We start from the raw sequence: 20,466 nt of genomic DNA, 5'->3' as shown, positions 1-20,466 counted from the left end.
AAAATGAGAAATCGCTGGTCAACTTTTAACCCTTATAACTTCCTAACAAAAAAAATTATGTTTCCAAAATTGTGCTGCTGTAAAGTAGACATGTGGGAAATGTTATCTATTACCTATTTTGTGCAATATGACTCTCTGATTTAAGGGCATAAAAATTAAAAGTTTGAAAATTGCGAAATTTTCAAAATTTTCAACAAATTTCCATTTTTTTCACAAATAATCGCAAGTCATATCAAAGAAATGTAACCACTATCATAAAAGTACAATATGTCAAGAGAAAACATTCTCAGAATCACCGGGATCCATTGAAGCGTTCCAGAGTTATAACCTCATAAAGGGACAGTGGTCAGAAGTGTAAAAATTGGCTTGGTCAGGAAAGTGAAAACCGGCTTCGTAGTGAAGGAGTTAACAGAGTGTGAAGACTTCTTCTTTCTAGCATGGCTTAGGCTACGTTCACATTTGCACCTTTGGGCGCACGACGCATGAAAACGCTTGAAAAAATGCATGTTTGTTGGACGCATGCGCTCAACGCATGCGTCGAAAAACGCAGCGTTTTTTGGTAAAATCTTTGCGTTTTAACCCAAAAACGCAGCGTTTTCCGACGCATGCGTTTTCCTAAAGTGATGTCATTCTTCAAAAAAAAAAACCAAAATAGTGTCTAGACACTAGATAAAGACCACCAATGGCTAGAAGAGGCTGGGTGTAATGTAATTGTCTATATATACCCTGGCAGAGATGAATTCCTCCCATTTTGCTGGTATTCATGATGGAGCGTCCCATGGACAGTATCTACATGGATATGGAGTTGGATTTTGCCTTGGCTAATGCCTATGCTATCGCCTATTACCATCAAATGAAAAGGGATAAATGGAGAAGGAGTCATCGGCGCTTTTGGCTACACCCTATCGTGGAAGTCCGGGAGAGCCGTGGAGCCTACCATTGCTTGTTTGGCGAGCTAAATGACAACCTGGACAAATGTTTTGAATATACCAGGATGTCTCAAGACAGCTTCCGCTATCTGCTGCGTCTGGTGGAAGGAGCCATTACCAGGCAGGACACGCAGCTTCGGCGATCAATTTCTGCAGAGGAACGGCTGCTGGTGACTCTACGGTACGTAATGTAGCATGACAGTGATATTTTCTGCCCTTGTGCCCTTTTTTTTTTTTTTGTAAGTTTTTGAGGTTGGGTATGGTACATGTATTTATTTTTATTACAATGTACTTTAATTTAATTTCTTTATTTTTCTTCTTGGCAGTTTCCTGGCTACCGGAGAGACCTTAAGATCCCTGCATTTCCAATTCAGGATTGGAGTCTCCACACTTTCGGGAATTATTGCCGACACATGTCGCGCTTTGTGGGATAATCTCCATGAAGAATTTTTACCCCTCCCTACAACTGAAATATGGGAGGCCAACGCCAATAAATTTGAACAACAGTGTTCTTTCCCTAACTGTATTGGAGCGGTGGATCGGAAGCACATTCGGATTACAAAGCCTGCAAGAAGTGGATCTCTGTTTTTTAATTACAAAAAATACTTTTCCACCGTGCTCATGGCCATTGCAGGTGCGGACTGCAGGTTTCTCGCCGTGGACATTGGTGCGTTTGGCCGTGCAAATGACTCACGGACATTTAAGGAGTCTGATATGGGGCGAAGATTATATGAGAACAATTTTAATTCCCCCCAGCCACGACAATGCCATTTGTTGTGGTGGGGGATGAGGCGTTTCAAATGTGTGCCAACCTACTTAAACCCTACTCCAGTCGGGGCTTGGACCACACAAAAAGTATTTTCAATTACAGACTGTCCAGGGCCAGAAGAACTGTGGAGTGCGCCTTTGGCATCCTTGTCTCCAAATGGCGTATATTAGGATCCGCCATTAATCTGAAAATTGAGACAGTGGATGAGGTGGTGAAGGCTTGTGTGGTTCTCCACAATTATATTATGGCCAAAGAAAGACTGATCGTGGAACTGGATGAACCCATACCAAACCCATTGCCCGATTACCAAAATGATCCTCTGAGGACAAGTGTTGAAATTGCGCAGATGAGGGATCGATTTGCTTCCTATTTTGTTTCAGATGTTGGCCGTGTGTCATGGCAAGATACCATGGTGTAGTGTTTATGTTTTACTGTTGTACTTTATTATGGTTTTAACTACAACAATAAATACCTCTACTGTGACTGTGCTACAAATATAATATAATGATAATAAAATATTTCTACAGTATTATGTGCAATAAATGTCATCAGTTTAGGTGGGTAATGTAATGTTCTTTCAAATTTGGCATCTACCTATACTTTATAAATGTTTGTGTTTTGACTAAACTTACTTTAATGTGCCCTATCTACAAACTGGCTACCCTTTTTTAAAAATGTTGTTGTTTAATAAAAAATAGTTTACAGTTTTCTAGACTTCTCCAAAGTCCATTTTTCTACCAACTGTGCTAAAACGGTGTACCGCCAAAAACGTACTCTGGTGATCACCAGCTCCCAAAAAAACCCCACTTTTGTTCACATGGCCGTGTGTTCTATAGTTGAGCGAACAAGATCGGCTCCCTCCTTGTCAAACTGTCAAGTTTCCAGACTAGTTGCAAGTGGAACACGGCTTCATTGAGCGCGCTGGCTGATCATCAATTTTCACCCGCCGCAGCTGCATGTGCCACGGCAGTGTGACTGGCACCACACCATGGCGAGGCCAACAAATAGGCTTCGGTTGTGCATGGTTTGTGCCACTCACACAGCCTTGGAACTTGCGTCTGCGGTGCCAGAAAAAAGAAGATCATCAACCACCCACCAGGAAGCCGGGTCCATATGCAAGTATTTGGAAAGTGTTCAGCTTGCCAACGAGGGAGCTGATCTTGTTCCCTCCACTCTTGCGAGTCTAAAGTATTGAAGTCAGGATGCAGAAATACATCCTGATTCAAATAGTGTCAACACTTTGCAACGTGACCATTGCAACCACTTACCGGAGCACTGACCTTATTCTATGTATACAATCTATGTCAGTTAGTGTTTGTAAACACCTCATAGAGCAATGAGAGACAGCCAGAAAAAGGCAAAATAAAAATTGTTGAAATAGTGTCTGACATTGCATATATATGAGGTGTTTAAAACAAAATATATGTGTAGACAGCGCACGATGTGAGTTGCCAAGAAGTACACTGCACAATAAAAACACATATTGTTTGCAAAATAACAGTTTTAATAGGGGAAACAGGAAAAAAAGGGGGAAATAAAACTATGGGGTATCAACCTCAGCTACCATGGGTGAGTGGTAAGTCTCTGCGTGGGAGTGGGGAGAGGAAGAGGAGGATGATGTGGAGCCGTAGTCCAAGAGACTTGAGGGCAAATCAAAGCCCTCTGTGTATGCCGGCGAAGACAAAGCCACCTCTGCAGGGGAGGGAGGAGGCAACACAAGCCTGCCACTTGTTCTTGACTGGCTCTGGCTGCTCCTGCTCCGGCTCGACCCCAGCCGAGATCTTGGTGTCTGTGTTGGAGCAACCAGAGCCTCAGCTGCTGATCTTGTAGTCTTCCTCCTCTTTTTTTGTCCCTCTGCGCCTTCCCCAGCAGGACGGGTTCTGGAGGCTGAGGGCCTAGCAGGAGCAGGCCTCGGCGGCTCTGTGTGATGGTGTCAGTGGCGGCATCCCTCGGCACCCGGACCTCGGGAGAGTGGCTCTGCAGCAGGAGTCGGAGTCATGCTAGCCAGCGATGGCACTACGGGCATTGTAGTCGCTGACTGCATGATCCGAGCCTGCTGCAGAGCACTCACGTAGGCATTGTTGCAGGCCTGCATCACCGAAATCTGGAGTTCCGGCGTAAGATGTTCCACCATGCCCTTCGCAATGGCACTAAAAAAATGGGGTATCAACCTATGGGGTATCAACCTCAGCTACCATGGGTGAGTGGTAAGTCTCTGCGTGGGAGTGGGGAGAGGAAGAGGAGGATGATGTGGAGCCGTAGTCCAAGAGACTTGAGGGCAAATCAAAGCCCTCTGTGTATGCCGGCGAAGACAAAGCCACCTCTGCAGGGGAGGGAGGAGGCAACACAAGCCTGCCACTTGTTCTTGACTGGCTCTGGCTGCTCCTGCTCCGGCTCGACCCCAGCCGAGATCTTGGTGTCTGTGTTGGAGCAACCAGAGCCTCAGCTGCTGATCTTGTAGTCTTCCTCCTCTTTTTTTGTCCCTCTGCGCCTTCCCCAGCAGGACGGGTTCTGGAGGCTGAGGGCCTAGCAGGAGCAGGCCTCGGCGGCTCTGTGTGATGGTGTCAGTGGCGGCATCCCTCGGCACCCGGACCTCGGGAGAGTGGCTCTGCAGCAGGAGTCGGAGTCATGCTAGCCAGCGATGGCACTACGGGCATTGTAGTCGCTGACTGCATGATCCGAGCCTGCTGCAGAGCACTCACGTAGGCATTGTTGCAGGCCTGCATCACCGAAATCTGGAGTTCCGGCGTAAGATGTTCCACCATGCCCTTCGCAATGGCACTAAAAAAATGTTTTGCCGGCCTTGAGAGCTCGGATTCCATCGTTTCAAGGCGCCAGTCGATATTAGACAGAGCTGTGTCCATTCTATCGCCCAGCGCCTTGAAACAGTTCTGGAAGACCGTGCTCAAATGCAAAAATTCGGGCATTAGCGGCCTGTCCGAGGCCCGCTGACGCTGTCGGGAATACCCGAAGGAAGGAGCGCCAGTGGCCTCGGCCAGGGGAACACCTGATGGACCGGCTGCCGGTTCTCCAGATGGTGGTGCATGCCTGCTCTCGCTGTGGGATGGCTGTGACGGGTCAGATGGCGATTCATGAAGGACCGGTCCAGATGGGCCAACAGGCTCGAGGTTGTTGCTGTGTGTTCTGTGGAAAGATAAGGAAAACATTAGTATTCCAAAAAAACAGATCACATACGCCAATTCCTGTAATATAATAAAGTTAACATTACATAACTCAACAGTAAAATTATTTAAAATATAACTCCATCTGTCTGTCAGTCTGTCTGTCCTTAACTCATAATTCGCTGATTGTTCTCGCCAGCTGCCTGTCATGGCTGACGCGACCAATCAGCGACGGGCACATTGCAGAAGAAAATGAGCGAAACCTTCCCGCAGTCAATGCCTGTCGCCCGCATACTCACCACTGTCATTGTTAACGGCCGGCGTTCATACAAAAAGTTTTTGGACTAAAAACATAGATGTCAGCAACTCTTTAGTATTGACGCTGCCTATGCCGCATGAATATTTAAAAATTGAAAGTTACAATTTGATTTGAAAAAAAAACATTGTTGCCCTCTGTTGGCTATTGAAACGACCGACCGCCAGATTTTACGATGATCGCAGGACGTGCCATGACGTCTGTGACATGTGACAGGGACGTCATCACAGTTCCTGCGATCAGAACTACCCTGGCTCGGAACGGAAACTGTCGTGGACTACAAGGACTGTCGCGGTAAAATTTAAAAAAAAAAAAAAAAACTGGATGGGCAATATACCATGGCACTAGTGAAAATGTAACGTGGCTGGCCAATAGACTACTTGGAATGGCCAATATAAAACGTGGATGGACAATATGCTATGTGGCTGGACAATGTTTTATGTGGCTGGGCAATATACGATGTGGATGAGAAATATAATACGTGGCTAGGACATGTACTGTGTGGCTGGGCAATATGCTATGTGGCTGTGCAATAAACTAAGTGGATTGGCAACATACTATGTGGATGGTCAATGGCTTGGCCATGTACTATGTGGCTGGGCAATTAGCTATGTGGACATGCATATTGTGCAGTACCAGATGCTTTGCACCAATACTTACTCTCGGCGGCCAAGGACCGGTCTCAGAAACTGCAATGCCCTTGTATATTTGTACGTGGACGTCCTTGCCGCAGCAGCACCACTTCGAGCCTGCTTCTCCTCCTTCCGCAGGCCCCGATTGAAACGGTCCTTCATGGATCACCATCTGGTCTTCAACTTTTTGACTGTGAATGCAAACAAAAAAAGGTAAGAAAATGTACATTTCCAAATGCTAACACTGCCGTGTGCGATGCAACAAAGTTGAAGGCGTTGATCACATCACACACGGTTGTGTTATCCTGGACTGATGGGTCTGAGCGGAGTTTCAAAAATACTTACCAAAGTTTGATTTGTCCGCAGTGGATGCGCTGTCAAAGCCATCCCACAGCGATTTTGCCACCTCCGCCCACATCCGTCTCAACACAACCTGGTCCGCGTGCCGGGGGTCACGGCTGTCCCACAACGGGCCACGCTCCTGTATGCTGGAAATAAGGAGATCTACATCTATACTCTCATCGCGGTCCCGTTGTGAAACCTAGAATAATATAAGAACATTAATGATAACGTTTTGAACAAATTGCCAACAACAACAACCACCAACACCACCCACCAGGCCCCCACCCCCCCTCCACCCGGAAAAAAAAGGAAATAAAAATAAAAAAAAAATTCCTTTTGTTTTGAAAAATACTTACTCGCCGTCTTGCCGCCACAGCTTGGCCCCGAGGTCGCTGCTCCTGCTGGGTCCCTTCCTCCTCACTTCCAGAAGCCTGTAATTGTTTACAAAATAAATTAGTGCCAAGTGTACAAATGACAGCAAATAGTAAGCAACTGTACATAATACTCACCGAACTCCCCTGCGCCGTGTGGCTTGATGAGTCGGTCGCCATTATATACCTTGACAATTCTGCAAGGAAAAATTTAAAAAAAATTTACAGGAAAAGCACAAAAACACTGCCACATAAAAGAAAATAGCAAAAAATTAAAATAGATCATTACTACCACAACGGACTGATCACTCATAGGACAATGACAACTCAGCAAGCGCTGATCAAACCACTATGCCATACATTGCAATTAAAATCAATGGCAGATAAGACACAATGCAGAGTATAGCAAAAGCTGAATTCAGTTCCAGAAAAGATAAAAAAACAATTCAGCAACAACAGCCCCCTATGTAGCAATCAAAAAAATTAGACATATACCTTTTTGGCATAGAAAAAAAAAAAATACAAAGGGCAAAGAAAAGGCAAACTAGCATAAACCGCCATACTTTACAATAAAAAACATCAAGACATGACCCAAGAAAACACCATACGATTACCCCCAGAAATAGAAACCAGAATTAAAACCACATAAACCAGAAATTAAACAAGAAAAAAACACACAGTGGAACAACCGCATGACAACAGAAGAACCCAAAATAAAATTAAAACCAATCCAAAAACAAGCACGGCCGGAGACAAGAAAATCATCACGTAACGCCAGAAATACATCGGAACCATATATAAAACCACAGATTTTCAATAAAAACCCACAGTGTCATAGCCGTTATAGAGTACAGACCAAACATTGCACAAATTGAATTAAAAATGAAGAAATAAAACACAGAAAAGAAATGCAATGAGAAATTATATACTTTAAACCAGAAATTAAACAAGAAAATCCTTAAAAACACAGTGGAACAACCGCATGTCAACTGAAGAACCCAAAATACATTAAAACCAATCCAAAAACAAGCAAGGCCGGAAACAAGAAAACGCCATCATATCACGCCAGAAATACATCAGAACCAGATGTAAAAAAAAACATTTCCAATAAAAACCCACAGTGCCATAGCAGTAAGCAAACATTGCACAAATTGAATTGAAACTGAAGAAAAAAAACATTAAAAAAATGCAATGAGAATAGATACTTACAGCTTTTGAAAGCAGATCTCTGTTCAGGTGTTGTCTGTCTGTATTGCTGCTGGCAAATGAAAGACAATGCCAACCCCTTTTTTTTATATTTATAGGGTGTTTTTTAGTGTCTAGACACTTTTCTTGTTTTTTAATCAAAAGACGCATGCGTCATACAACGCACAGCGACGCAAGTACCGGCATCGCCTGCGTTGTCAATAGACTTCAATGGGTTTTTTGGGCGCATCGGTGACGCAAACACGACGCATGCATTTTTTTAAAAAAATTCGACGCCGGAAAACTGCAACATGTTGCATTTGACGCGCCCCTCCAGGTGCGCTCAAACGACGCATGCGTCGCAAAACGCAACAAAACGCATGACAACGCATGTCCATGCGCCCTCAATGTTAAAGATAGAGGCGCACGACGCATGCGTCGCTATGCGTCGACGACGCTGCGCCCAAAGGCGCAAATGTGAACGTAGCCTTACTGGATATGGAGACCAAGAAAAAACACTAAAACTAAAATGTAAATAACCTAATATTGATGAAATCACAACAAGTGACTAAAGTGTTAAACCAAGTAAAGTTTTGAGAATGCATCATTAGATTTATGTTCCAAAAGCTCTTCTGATGGGGCTTTCTGGAATGATACATAAAAGACGTAACTGTGGTTAGAAGACTACGCACATAAAAGCAAGTACTGGTGCATAATAGTGCTTAATAACACAAGAAAGTGCGTGTAAGGAGATCTCAACAACACCGAAACTTTAAAGCATGTGTTATCCTGCACTAAAATCCATCATTTAATGACGCATGTTCTAAATCCCTCTGAAGCTACAGACAAATACTACTGCCACTTTGTATGCCTAGCTGAGCGTTACGGAACAGAGAAGTGGTGTTTTACCGCTGAACCATGCGTTTGATCATTTAGGCATTTCCTACTTTTACAATAGTGTTTTGCAAGATACAGAATCTAAAGATGACTTAGTCTTCCAAGAAAGCAAGCAGGTTTGCTTAGCAGGAATGTTTTTCATAAAGTCCATTTGATTTCCCCCTTCTAATCTTATTATCAGTCTCTCGGCAGAGGATTGGGTCAATATGTCATTTTGATGTTATCGCTACGGCTTCTGTTTATATTTCATTGCTGCTGCCTGTATTGCTCCTGGTTTCTCGGTCATCTGTCTGTGTTATGCTTGTTTACATTCTTCATAACAAGAAATGAAAAGATTAAGAAAAAGAAATGTTATGAGATCCAAGGCATCGGAGACAAAGTAAGTTTATTTAAGGGCAAAAAAGAAACTTGCCTGGATACAATGATATCTCCTAAATATGTCTGCCACGCAAGTTCATCAAACTCTGGCTAACCCACGCAGGTCATGTGGAGTCAGTATAATGAATAAAACTTAACTCTATATGGGGCTTCCGCATTCAGTTTTTCACTAGCCACACTGCTTGGCAAGTCCCAGGGAACAGTTTGATATTTACCTTTTACCCCCAATTACAACGATTCTGCCTTTGCTACAAATTCCCCGGGATTGTGTTCATATCATAGCTGCTGGCCGTTGGAGCGGGTCAGCAGAAGGGTGGTTAACAAGCTATGAAAAACCAGAGGAATGAAAGCAGTGACTAAACTAGCAGGCAATAGAATGGATTAACGAACGGTCCAGGTACAAAGGAGTGCAGGGGGTGCAAATGGTGCAAATGGATGGCCTTTAGTCAATTAAGAACAGTTCCTAATATCAATCAATTTTGCAACAAAACTGTCAGTCATCTTCTAAAAAGCTGGACATAATGAGAAATTTCATCCTTCAGCACGACAAAGACGCTAGAGTAATGTAGTGAAACCTCCAGCAGGGGGAGCTGGTGAGGGAAGAGAGGTTAAACACTAAGCGTAGCAACACAGAGCAACAGCACAGGTGTCACAGGTAATGAGAGAGTGGTCAGACGAACCGAGTCAAAAACAATCAGGAACAGAAGTACAAGAAGGAGCAGCCATACACATAGTCAAAATACTAAGCCGAGGGTCAAAGAGCCAAACATGAGAGCGGGGTTCAAAAACATGAGACGGAAGACGTGGTTGGGGTACAAGCCAGAGAATCAAAAAGCCAGACAGAGAATGTAGCAGCAGAGACGGATACCAAGAGAAGGGGTCAGAGACAAGCAGGGGTCATACACGTGAATACAAGTCAAAGGCAGGAGGGTCACCAAGGTACAAGGGTCAGAGGCTCTAAACTGGAAGCTTGAGCTATCACTAACACTGGTCAACAGGCTGTGATGGACTGAAATAGCCCAGTGAGCTCCAGAACGAGGCCGAGGAGATAAACCCCTGCATGACCAGTCCCGAGAGACGAAAGAAGAAAATAAACTCCGGACTGGACCATGATAAATACCTCCTAATCAACATAAGAATGGACTAAACCAGAAAAAGATCAGAGTTTTGGAATGACCCAGCCAGAGCCCAGACTTGAATCCACACAGGGGAGGCCTCGCAATCTGACCGATTTGGAGGACTACTGAAGGAAGTGTGGGCACCGATTGCCAATTCTAGATGTGATATGCTGATAGGCTCTTACATGAAAAGACTGCTATAAATTCAACAAACTATTAGTGTTGGAAGGGAGGAAACATATGGAGTTCCGTTTCGGACTCTACTGTATATTGGAGACATGCAGGCCATTGTTAGTCTTTCAGTTTTCCACAATCACACTGACAGGATGGATTCTTCATCTGTCTAATTCCTCAAATGCCAGTCACTATTGACATGTGAGGGATGAAACTGCTAGAATTAAAACAGCAGATGCAGTGGGAGCTGAGCAGTATTAGTGCCGGCTCCCACTGCACATGGCATGGGCGGAGCTGCTGTTCCCGCACCCTCTCTGTGACGCACTAGCATATCCTGAAGAAGCAAGTCTCACCCCATTAGGACATACATGTATGTCATTTTATGATAAGAGGTTCAAGTCTGATGCAAGCAAAATCTGAAAGATTAAACACATTTTTCATCTATTCCATGATCTAATGTGTTTGAAGCCACATTGACCTCATGAAATATAAATATAAATTTCAACCCAAATCATATGTGTATACAGACTGCAGACCAGATCCTCCAGAAAAAAAACAACACAAGAGCAGACCCCTGGCTAGATGCTCCATGCATACAGACCCTCCTTAATTTACAGAAGCAAGACGAGACACCTTCCAGTGTAAACACCCAAAACCAACCGCCACCCCTGTATATAGCTCTCAGACTGTTACCCCAAGAATTAGGATTCCAGAGCAGACCCTCCCTGCATATAGACCTCCCATCAGATGTACACATTGCGTCCCGACATCACAAAGCATCAGAACTTTGATTGTGACAGTGCCTAGGAGTGGAGATAATCGCAGAAATGTGGAGACATGCGCATGAGTCAAGACGCTAGGAATAATGAGAAATCGACCAACTCTTAACCCCTTAAGCCCCGAGGGTGGTTTGCACGTTAATGACCGGGCCAATTTTTACAATTCTGACCACTGTCCCTTTATGAGGTTATAACTCTGGAACACTTCAATGGATTTTGGCGATTCTGACATTGTTTTCTCGTGACATATTGTACTTCATGATAGTGGTAAAATTTCTTCGATATAACTTGCGTTTATTTGTGGAAAAAAAAGGAAATTTGGCAAAAATTTTGAAAATTTCGCAATTTTCCAACTTTGAATTTTTATGCCCTTAAATCACAGAGATATGTCACGCAAAATACTTAATAAGTAACATTTACCACATGTCTACTTTACATCAGCACAATTTTGGAACCAAAATTTTTTTTTTCTTAGGGAGTTATAAGGGTTAAAAGTTGACCAGCAATTTCTCATTTTTACAACACCATTTTTTTTAGGGACCACATCTCATTTGAAGTCATTTTGAGGGGTCTATATGATAGAAAATACCCAAGTGTGACACCATTCTAAGAACTGCACCCCTCAAGGTGCTCAAAACCACAATCAAGAAGTTTATTAACCCTTCAGGTGTTTCACAGGAATTTTTGGAATGTTTAAATAAAAATGAACATTTTACTTTTTTTCACACAAAATTTATTTCAGCTCCAATTTGTTTTATTTTACCAAGGGTAGCAGGAGAAAATGGACCCCAAAAGTTGTTGTACAATTTGTCCTGAGTACGCTGATACCCCATTTGTGGGGGTAAACCACTGTTTGGGCGCATGGCAGAGCTCGGAAGGAAAGGAGCGCCATTTTACTTTTCAATGCAAAATTGACTGGAATTGAGATGGGACGCCATGTTGCGTTTGGAGAGCCCCTGATATGCGTAAACATTGAAACCCCCCACAAGTGACACCATTTTGGAAAGTAGACCCCCTAAGGAACTTATCTAGTTGTGTGGTGAGCACTTTGACTCAACAAGTGCTTCACAGAAGTTTATAATGCAGAGCCGTAAAAATAAAAAATCATATTTTTTCACAAAAATGATCTTTTCGCCCCCAATTTTTTATTTTTCCAAGGGCAAGAGAAGAAATTGGACCCAAAAGTTGTTGTGCAATTTGTCCTGAGTATGCTGATACCCCATATGTGGAGGTAAACGACTGTTTGGGTGCATGGCAGAGCTCGGAAGGGAAGGAGCGCCGTTTGACTTTTCAATGCAAAATTGACTGGAATTGAGATGTGACACCATGTCGCGTTTGGAGAGCCCCTGATGTGCCTAAACATTAAAACCCCCCACAAGTGACACCATTTTGGAAAGTAGACCCCCTAAGGAACTTATCTAGATGTGTTTTGACAGCTTTGAACCCCCAAGTGTTTCACTACAGTTTATAACGCAGAGCCGTGAAAATAAAAATTATTTTTTTTTTCACAAAAATGATTTATTAGCCCCCAGTTTTGTATTTTCCCAAGGGTAACAGGAGAAATTGGACCCTAAAAGTTGTTGTCCAATTTGTCCTGAGTACGCCGTATGTGGGGGGGAACCACTGTTTGGGCGCATGGCAGAGCTCGGAAGGGAAGGAGCGCCATTTGGAATGCAGACTTAGATGGATTGGTCTGCAGGCGTCACATTGCATTTGCAGAGCCCCTGATGTACCCAAACAGTAGAAACCCCCAAGAAGTGACCCCATATTGGAAACTAGATCTCCCAAGGAACTTATCTAGATGTGTTGTGAGAACTTTGAACCCCCAAGTGTTTCACTACAGTTTATAACGCAGAGCCGTGAAAATAAAAAATATTTTTTTCACAAAAATGATTTTTTAGCCCCCAGATATGTATTTTCACAAGGGTAACAGGATAAATTGGACCCCAAAAGTTGTTGTCCAATTTGTCCTGAGTACGCTGATACCCCATATGTGGGGGGGAACCACTGTTTGGGCGCATGGCAGAGCTCGGAAGGGAAGGAGCGCCATTTGGAATGCAGACTTAGATGGATTGGTCTGTAGGCGTCACGTTGCATTTGTAGAGCCCCTGATGTACCCAAACAGTAGAAACCCCCCACAAGTGACCCCATATTGGAAACTAGACCTCCCAAGGAACTTATCTAGATACGTTGTGAGAACTTTGAACCCCCAAGTGTTTCACTACAGTTTACAACGCAGAGCCGTGAAAATAAAAAATCTTTTTTTTCCCACAAAAATGATTTTTAGCCCCCCAAATTTTTATTTTCCCAAGGATAACAAGAGAACTTGGACCCCAAAAGTTGTTGTCCAATTTGTCCCGAGTACGCTGATGCCCCATATGTTTGGGCGCACGGGAGAGTTCGGAAGGGAAGGAGCACTGTTTTACTTTTTCAACGCAGAATTGGCTGGAATTGAGATCGGACGCCATATTGCGTTTGGAGAGCCCCTGATGTGCCTGAACAGTGGAAACTCCCCAATTCTACCTGAAACCCTAATCCAAACACACCCCTAACCCTAATCCCAACGGTAACCCTAACCACACCCCTAACCCTAATCCCAACCGTAAATGTAATCCAAACCCTAACCCTAACTTTAGCCCCAACCCTAACCCTAACTTTAGCCCCAACCCTAACCCTAACTTTAGCTCCAACCCTAGCCCCAACCCTAACCCTAGCCCTAACCCTAGCCCTAACCCTAGCCCAAACCCTAGCCCTAACCCTAGCCCTAACCCTAGCCCTAACCCTAGCCCTAACCCTAACCCTAGCCCTAGCCCTAATCCTAATGGGAAAATGGAAATAAATACATTTTTTTAATTTTATTACCGTATTTTTCCCTAACTAAGGGGGTGATGAAGGGGGGTTTGGTTTACTTTTATAGCGTTTTTTTATATCGGATTTTTATGATTGGCAGCTGTCACACACTAAAAAACGCTTTTTATAGCAAAAAGGTTTTTCCGTCTCCACATTTTGAGACCTATAATTTTTCCATATTTTGGTCCACAGAGTCATGTGAGGTCTTGTTTTTGCGGGACGAGTTGACGTTTTTATTGGTAACATTTTCGGGCACATGACATTTTTTGATCGCTTTTTATTCCGATTTTTGTGAGGCAGAATGACCAAAAACCAGCTAATCATGAATTTCTTTTGGGGGAGGCGTTTATACCGTTCCACGTTTGGTAAAATTGATAAAGCAGTTTTATTCGTCGGGTCAGTACAATTACAGCGATATCTCATTTATATCATTTTTTTATGTTTTGGCGCTTTTATACGATAAAAGCTATTTTCTAGAAAAAATAATTATTTTGGCATCGCTTTATTCTGAGGACTAAAACTTTTTAATTTTTTTGCTTATGATGCTGTATGGTGGCTTGTTTTTAGCGGCACAAGATGACATTTTCAGCAGTACCATGTTTATTTATATCCATCTTTTTGATCGCGTGTTATTCCACTTTTTGTTCAACGGTATGATAATAAAGCGTTGTTTTTTGGCTCGTTTCTTTTTTTTTTTCTTACGGTGTTCACTGAAGGGGTTAACTAGTGGGACAATTTTATAGGTTGGGTCGGTACGGACGCGGCGATACTAAATATGTGTACTTTTATTGTTTTGTTTTTTATTTAGATAAAGAAATGTATTTATGGGAATAATATATATTTTTTTCTTTATTTAGGATTTTTTTTTTTTTTTTTTACACATGTGGAATTTTATTACTTTTTTACTTTGTCCCTGGGGGGGACATCACAGATCGCTGATCTGACAGTTTGCACAGCACTCTGTCAGATCAGCGATCTGACTGACAGCGCTGCAGGCTTACCAGCGCCTGCACTGGACCCGGAAGTAATCCCTGCAGGACCCGGATGCAGCCCCGCGGCCATTTTGGATCCGAGGCGTGCAGGGATAGGAGGTAAGAGACGCTCGGAGTGTTGCTCCGGGGGTCTCAGGGAAGCCCGCAGGGAACCCCTCCCTGCGCAATGCTTCCCTATACCACCGGAACACTGCGATCATGTTTGATCGCAGTGTGCCGGTGGTTAATGTGCCGGGGGTGGTCCGTGACCGCTCCTGGCACATAGTGCCGGATGTCAGCTGCGATAGTCAGCTGACACCCGGCCGCGATTGGCCGCGCTCCCCCCGTGAGCGTGGCCGATCGCATATGACGTACTATCCCGTCGGTGGGAATTAAGGCCCACCCCACCTCGACGGGATAGTACGTCATATGGGATTAAGGGGTTAAAGGGAATAGGTCAGCAGAAATTTGGTATATAATCTGAAAGCAGCCTAATATAGAGCAAGAGAGCCTGACTACAGCAATGTGTCACTAATGGCTTGTGCAGACGACCATACTTTAAGTCCGAGTGCGATCCGATAAAACACTGGATCGTACTCGGAACAATGTTATTCTATAGAGTCTGTCCGAGGAAACAATCGCAGCATGAACGATTTGCTTCCGATATTCAGATGATACTCAACTATACAAGTTAAGTCTGTGGATAAAAATCGGACCACACTTGGATGACATCGGAATACGGTCCGATTTTCATGGACTGGCAGAATGGAGTAGATGGGGAACATTTTTATTTTATATCTTCTCCTCATCTGAGAAAATCAGATCACACTGTGATCAAACTCTAATCAGAGTATGATTACCATAATTGGACAGATTTTCTCACTTGAAAAAATATAGGGTTGTGTGACACTAGCCTTACTCTGCCGTGTGTTGTAGGTTCAGTACAATCAGTGTTTTATCAGCAGGAGATTATCACTGCCTGAATAGGTCTCAGTGCAGTCCAGTCAGGCTGATCCTCGTAACCCACCTCCCACCACTGATTAGCATCTTGTTGACAATGTACATAGGGTAAAACAGGCATTCTATCAAAACTATACCACTGATGAGTCATGCAGTAAAATGAGACTTTTGGTTGCTACATAAAGCTTAGAAGGATTCAGCTAGTCCGTTTTTAATCACGTGATGTTATAGACGTAATGGAAAAGAGATTAACTGGGTACAAGGGCAAAATGAGCAATTGTAAGTACACAGTGACATATAATATGATGATTGCAAAACATTAAGAAGATAAAAACTTTGATGAGAGAGCTTCTTTAAGGGAGTCCAGGATATTTCGCTTTTTTCGGGGACTCTGAACATTCTGGATAAATTAAGGTAAATTTACACTGAAATTTTTTTGTGAATGAGCGTTCCTAGAAACAATCAATTTACGATAACACTACAGTCTAAGGGTACTGTCACACTCTGCAACTTTCCAACGATCACGACCAGTGATACGACCTGGCCGTGATCGTTGGAAAGTCATTGTGTGGTCGCTGGGGAGCTGTCACACAGACCGCTCTCCAGCGACCAACGATGCCGAAGGTCCCTTGTAACCAGGGTAAACATCGGGTTACTAAGCGCAGGGCCGCGCTTAGTAACCCGATGTTTACCCTGGTTACCATCGTAAAAGTAAAAAAAAACAAACAGTACATACTCACATTCCGGTGTCCGTCAGGTCCCTTGCTTCCCGCTCTGACTGAGTGCCACCGTAAAGTGAAAGCACAGCACAGCGGTGACGTCACCGCTGTGCTCTGCTCTTACATTCTGGCCGGCAGTCAGTCAGAGCGGGAAGCAGACTGCAAGGGACCTGACGGGCACCGGAATGTGAGTATGTACTGTTTGTTTTTTTTTTACTTTTACGATAGTAACCAGGGTAAACATCGGGTTACTAAGCGCGGCCCTGCGCTTAGTAACCCGATGTTTACCCTGGTTACAAGCGAACGCATCGTTGGATTGGTGTCACACACAACGATCCAACGATGACAGCTGGAGATCCAGCGACGAAAGAAAGTTCCAAACGATCTGCTACGACGTACGATTCTCAGCAGGGTCCCTGATCGCTGCTGCGTGTCAGACATCGCTGGAACGTCACGGATTGTACCGTCGTAGCGATCAAAGTGCCACTGTGTGACAGTACCCTAAGGAGGCTGCTAATCACCAAACAAACAAGTAAAATGCTTGTTCGTCAGGTGAAATAATCTTTTGTTCTGCACTAAATATTATCGTTGTCGGCAGTGCACTGCCAAGATATGTGTACTGAACGCTGAAAGATCTATTACAGATTGTTCAGTGCGCATCTGAAGCGCTGTCTGCCTGTGTAAACAGGCAATTAGATTTGTTGCCTGGCCTTAGGCTGCAAGTCTGCAGTTACTCTCTGTGACTGCAGACTTCTGAATCTTCACATTGCGCCCACTGCGTGCTGTGAGGATTCTCAAATGGCGGCCCCAGTATCTAAGTCTAGATCACATGAAGTAATTACCCCCTCTCTACTCCTTCTTGGTCAGGCCGCATCTGAAATACGGTGTGCAGTTCTGGGCACCACATTTTTAAAAATTCATTGAAAAACTGGAAGTTCAGAGAAGAGCTACCAGGATGGTGAGCGGACTGCAAAGTATGTCCTACAAGGAACGATTTAAGGATTTGGGAATGTTTAGCTTGCAAAAAAATGCTAAGATGAGACTTAATAGCTGTCTACAAATATCTGAAGGGATGCCACAGTGTAGAGGGATCATCCTTATTCTCATTTGCACATGGAAACAAGAGAAGCAATTAAATGAGAAGATACTGATTAGACATTCTTAAAAAAAATTTGACAGTGAGGGTGATCAATGAGTGGAACAGGCTGCCACGAGAGGTGGTGAGTTCTCCTCCAATGGAAGTCTTCAAATGGAGGTTGAACAATGTCTGGGATGGTCTAGTGACTCCTGCATTGAGCAGGGGGTTGGACCAGATGACCCAGGAGGTCCCTTCCAACTCTACCATTCTATGATTCTAAGTATGTGATTTGCATATTTCTGGCCACCTTCCAACTAAACATGTTCAGTCTCGCTGAATACAGTTGCATTGAGCGGGGCTGCACATGTCTAGCTGCCACGTGACTGTATGTATGCAAACTGCATACTTGCAGTCACACACCCGCCACCGCCACCAGAGAGTCCCCAGTGTACGCAATGTGAAGATTCACAAGTCTGCAGTCCCAGTGCACGCAATGTGAAGATTCACAAGTCTGCAGTCCCAGTGCACGCAATGTGAAGATTCACAAGTCTGCAGTCCCAGTGTACGCAATGTGAAGATTCACAAGTCCGCAGTTACATAGAGTGAGTGCAGAATTGTATCCTAAGGCTGGACAACCCCTTTAAAGAACCGTCAATTAGCAAACAAGGAACTGATCATTGGTTATTTTCTGCCGCCGGTCATCAGGTGTAAACACATTTTCGTACGTACAATTTAAATCAAACACAGAGAAAGCTGGTTTCTGAATTATGCAAATCCTGTGAAGGCATTTACATGACCAGAAGAAACAGCTTTATTAAAGGTCATTTATTTTCCAGCAGATGGTTTCTCTTTATCACATTTTATACACAATTTCAGCAGCACATTTATTAAACTGACCACTTTTCACAAAGTGAGAAACAAGAGGACATTGAGAACATAACAGTTCTCCCATATGCTACGAAATATGTGTTATTTCGCCTTTACTTCTCTATTTTTCTGTAGTTTAACTAATCTAATTTAGTTCGATTTGGGTTATTATAAAATCCATTAAAGAAATAAGAGAAACTTACTTGTTGGAGGAACAGATTGCAGCAGATTGTCAGTTGACCTTTCAGAGTGAAGCAGATTTTTTACCTTCTTCTGTATAACATGTGTGTCTTCTCCACAAATCAGAATGTCGTCATTATCGGATACATCCTAATGAACCAAGAGAAGATTATATACTTATACAATCTAGCTACATAAAAAATGTTTCTCAATTAGAGAAATCATCAAAATGTTATACTTAGTTGAGAAAACTGTGTTTTGGGGGGGATTTATTGGACATTCTGGATGAGTTAAGGTTCTTTTACACTTCAAGATTTTAGTGAACGAGGATTTCTAAGAACATTCGTTTCACGATAATCTTGTACTCTAAAAGACGTTGGGAAAATCCTCATTCATCAGGTGAAATGATCTTTTGGTTTGCATAAAATATTGCTGTTCTAGGCAGCGCATTATCCTGTGTAAACAGGACCTGCACTGCCGATAACAATGGCAACTCATGAGCACTGAACTATTACAAGAAATATCCCAAGGTAAAAATGCTTTTCATATATCACAGAAAAGTATGCTAATCGCCAGTCATCATGATATAGAACTAGCTGAAGAGCGCGGCGTTGCCCAGGCATAGTAACTAACTGTGTATTCCTCAGCTCTGAGCTTCTTTTGATTTATTCGGATATACAAAAGATGTTCACTCCCAATTTTTGCATACATGTCAACGATAAATTGGTGGAAGACATGTCTGCCTTTGAGGATGTGATTTTCCTCACCAAATCTTGTCATGATCCTATAGGCATAGAAGTCCAAGGCTGACACTTTTTCCCTGAAGGGTTGACTGTTGCAGGATTTGTCTGAGGTATTTCAAGGTGATAGCCATTCTGTCCCTGACAAAAGATGATTGGATATTGCAGTGCATCATAGGACCTGTGAGTTTCTGCCACGCGTTGCAAACCATTGTACCTTTTCTGAAGCACAATGTCACGGCTGTGAAACTCTTTACCCACAATCAATATAGCTACCTCATCAGATGTGGGGTCATTGAAATGCCGCTGATGCTCACCTTGTGGTGTTTTGTCAGATCTGATTACAACTTTGTAATCATCACTTGGCATGCATTCAAGTGCAGTCTCGAAAAGTTGAACATATGGATTGTTTAACCCCTTCCCAACATGAGCCGTACTAGCACTGTTCTGCGGGAACTGAGTTCCCGCAAACCGCAGTACTAGTACGGTGGCACGATCGCGCGGTCTCACAGTGAGTGTATGTGACAGCTGACACCCCGCAGCAATGCCCACGATCAGTGCTAGCGCCAATCGTGGGCATTTAACCCCTCTGATGCCGCTGTCAGTAGTGACAGCGACATAGAGGGGCATCGCACAGGGACGGGGGCTCCCTGCACTCTCCCACCAGAACAACGCGATGCGATCGCGTTGTTCTGGTGTTCTGGAAGGAGTCCCCAGATCCAAAATGACTGTGAGACTCCTTCCGGGTCCTTCACTGAGGTGGCTTCCCGGCGCCTGCTGAGAACAAGCGCTGGAAAGCCTTCTGCACTGCCTGTCAGATCGCTGATCTGACACAGTGCTATGCAAAGTGTCAGATCAGCGATCTGATGAAATATAGTGATGTCCCACCCTGGGACAATGTTATAAAGTTAAAAAAAAAAAAATAGAATGTATAAAAAGAAAAAAGAAAAATCCCCAAATAAAGAAAAAAATAAAATAAATATTTTCCAATAAATCCATTTATTTATGTAAATAAAAAAACAAACAATAAAAGTACACATATTTGGTATCGCCGCGTCCAGAATGAACCGCTCTATAAAACTATCCCAC

At 43.5% G+C, this 20,466-nt stretch overlaps 1 protein-coding gene across 7 annotated transcripts in view; it reads right to left on the bottom strand.

Moving 5' to 3' along the window:
- Positions 1-20,466, bottom strand: part of SPOCD1 (SPOC domain containing 1) — a 250,479-nt gene that overhangs the window by 131,428 nt on the left and 98,585 nt on the right. For all 7 annotated transcript variants that reach the window (XM_077299608.1, XM_077299610.1, XM_077299611.1 and 4 more), the window contains one exon: positions 18,661-18,787. In XM_077299608.1, coding sequence (XP_077155723.1) covers positions 18,661-18,787 — 127 coding nt within the window. The remainder of the gene's footprint in view (positions 1-18,660; positions 18,788-20,466) is intronic.

The sequence above is a fragment of the Ranitomeya variabilis genome, chromosome 3, assembly GCF_051348905.1.
Source record: "Ranitomeya variabilis isolate aRanVar5 chromosome 3, aRanVar5.hap1, whole genome shotgun sequence".
NCBI classification, from domain to species: Eukaryota; Metazoa; Chordata; class Amphibia; order Anura; family Dendrobatidae; genus Ranitomeya; species Ranitomeya variabilis.
Note: the sequence above shows the minus strand (reverse complement) of the source record. Positions and strands in the feature narration are given on the sequence as shown.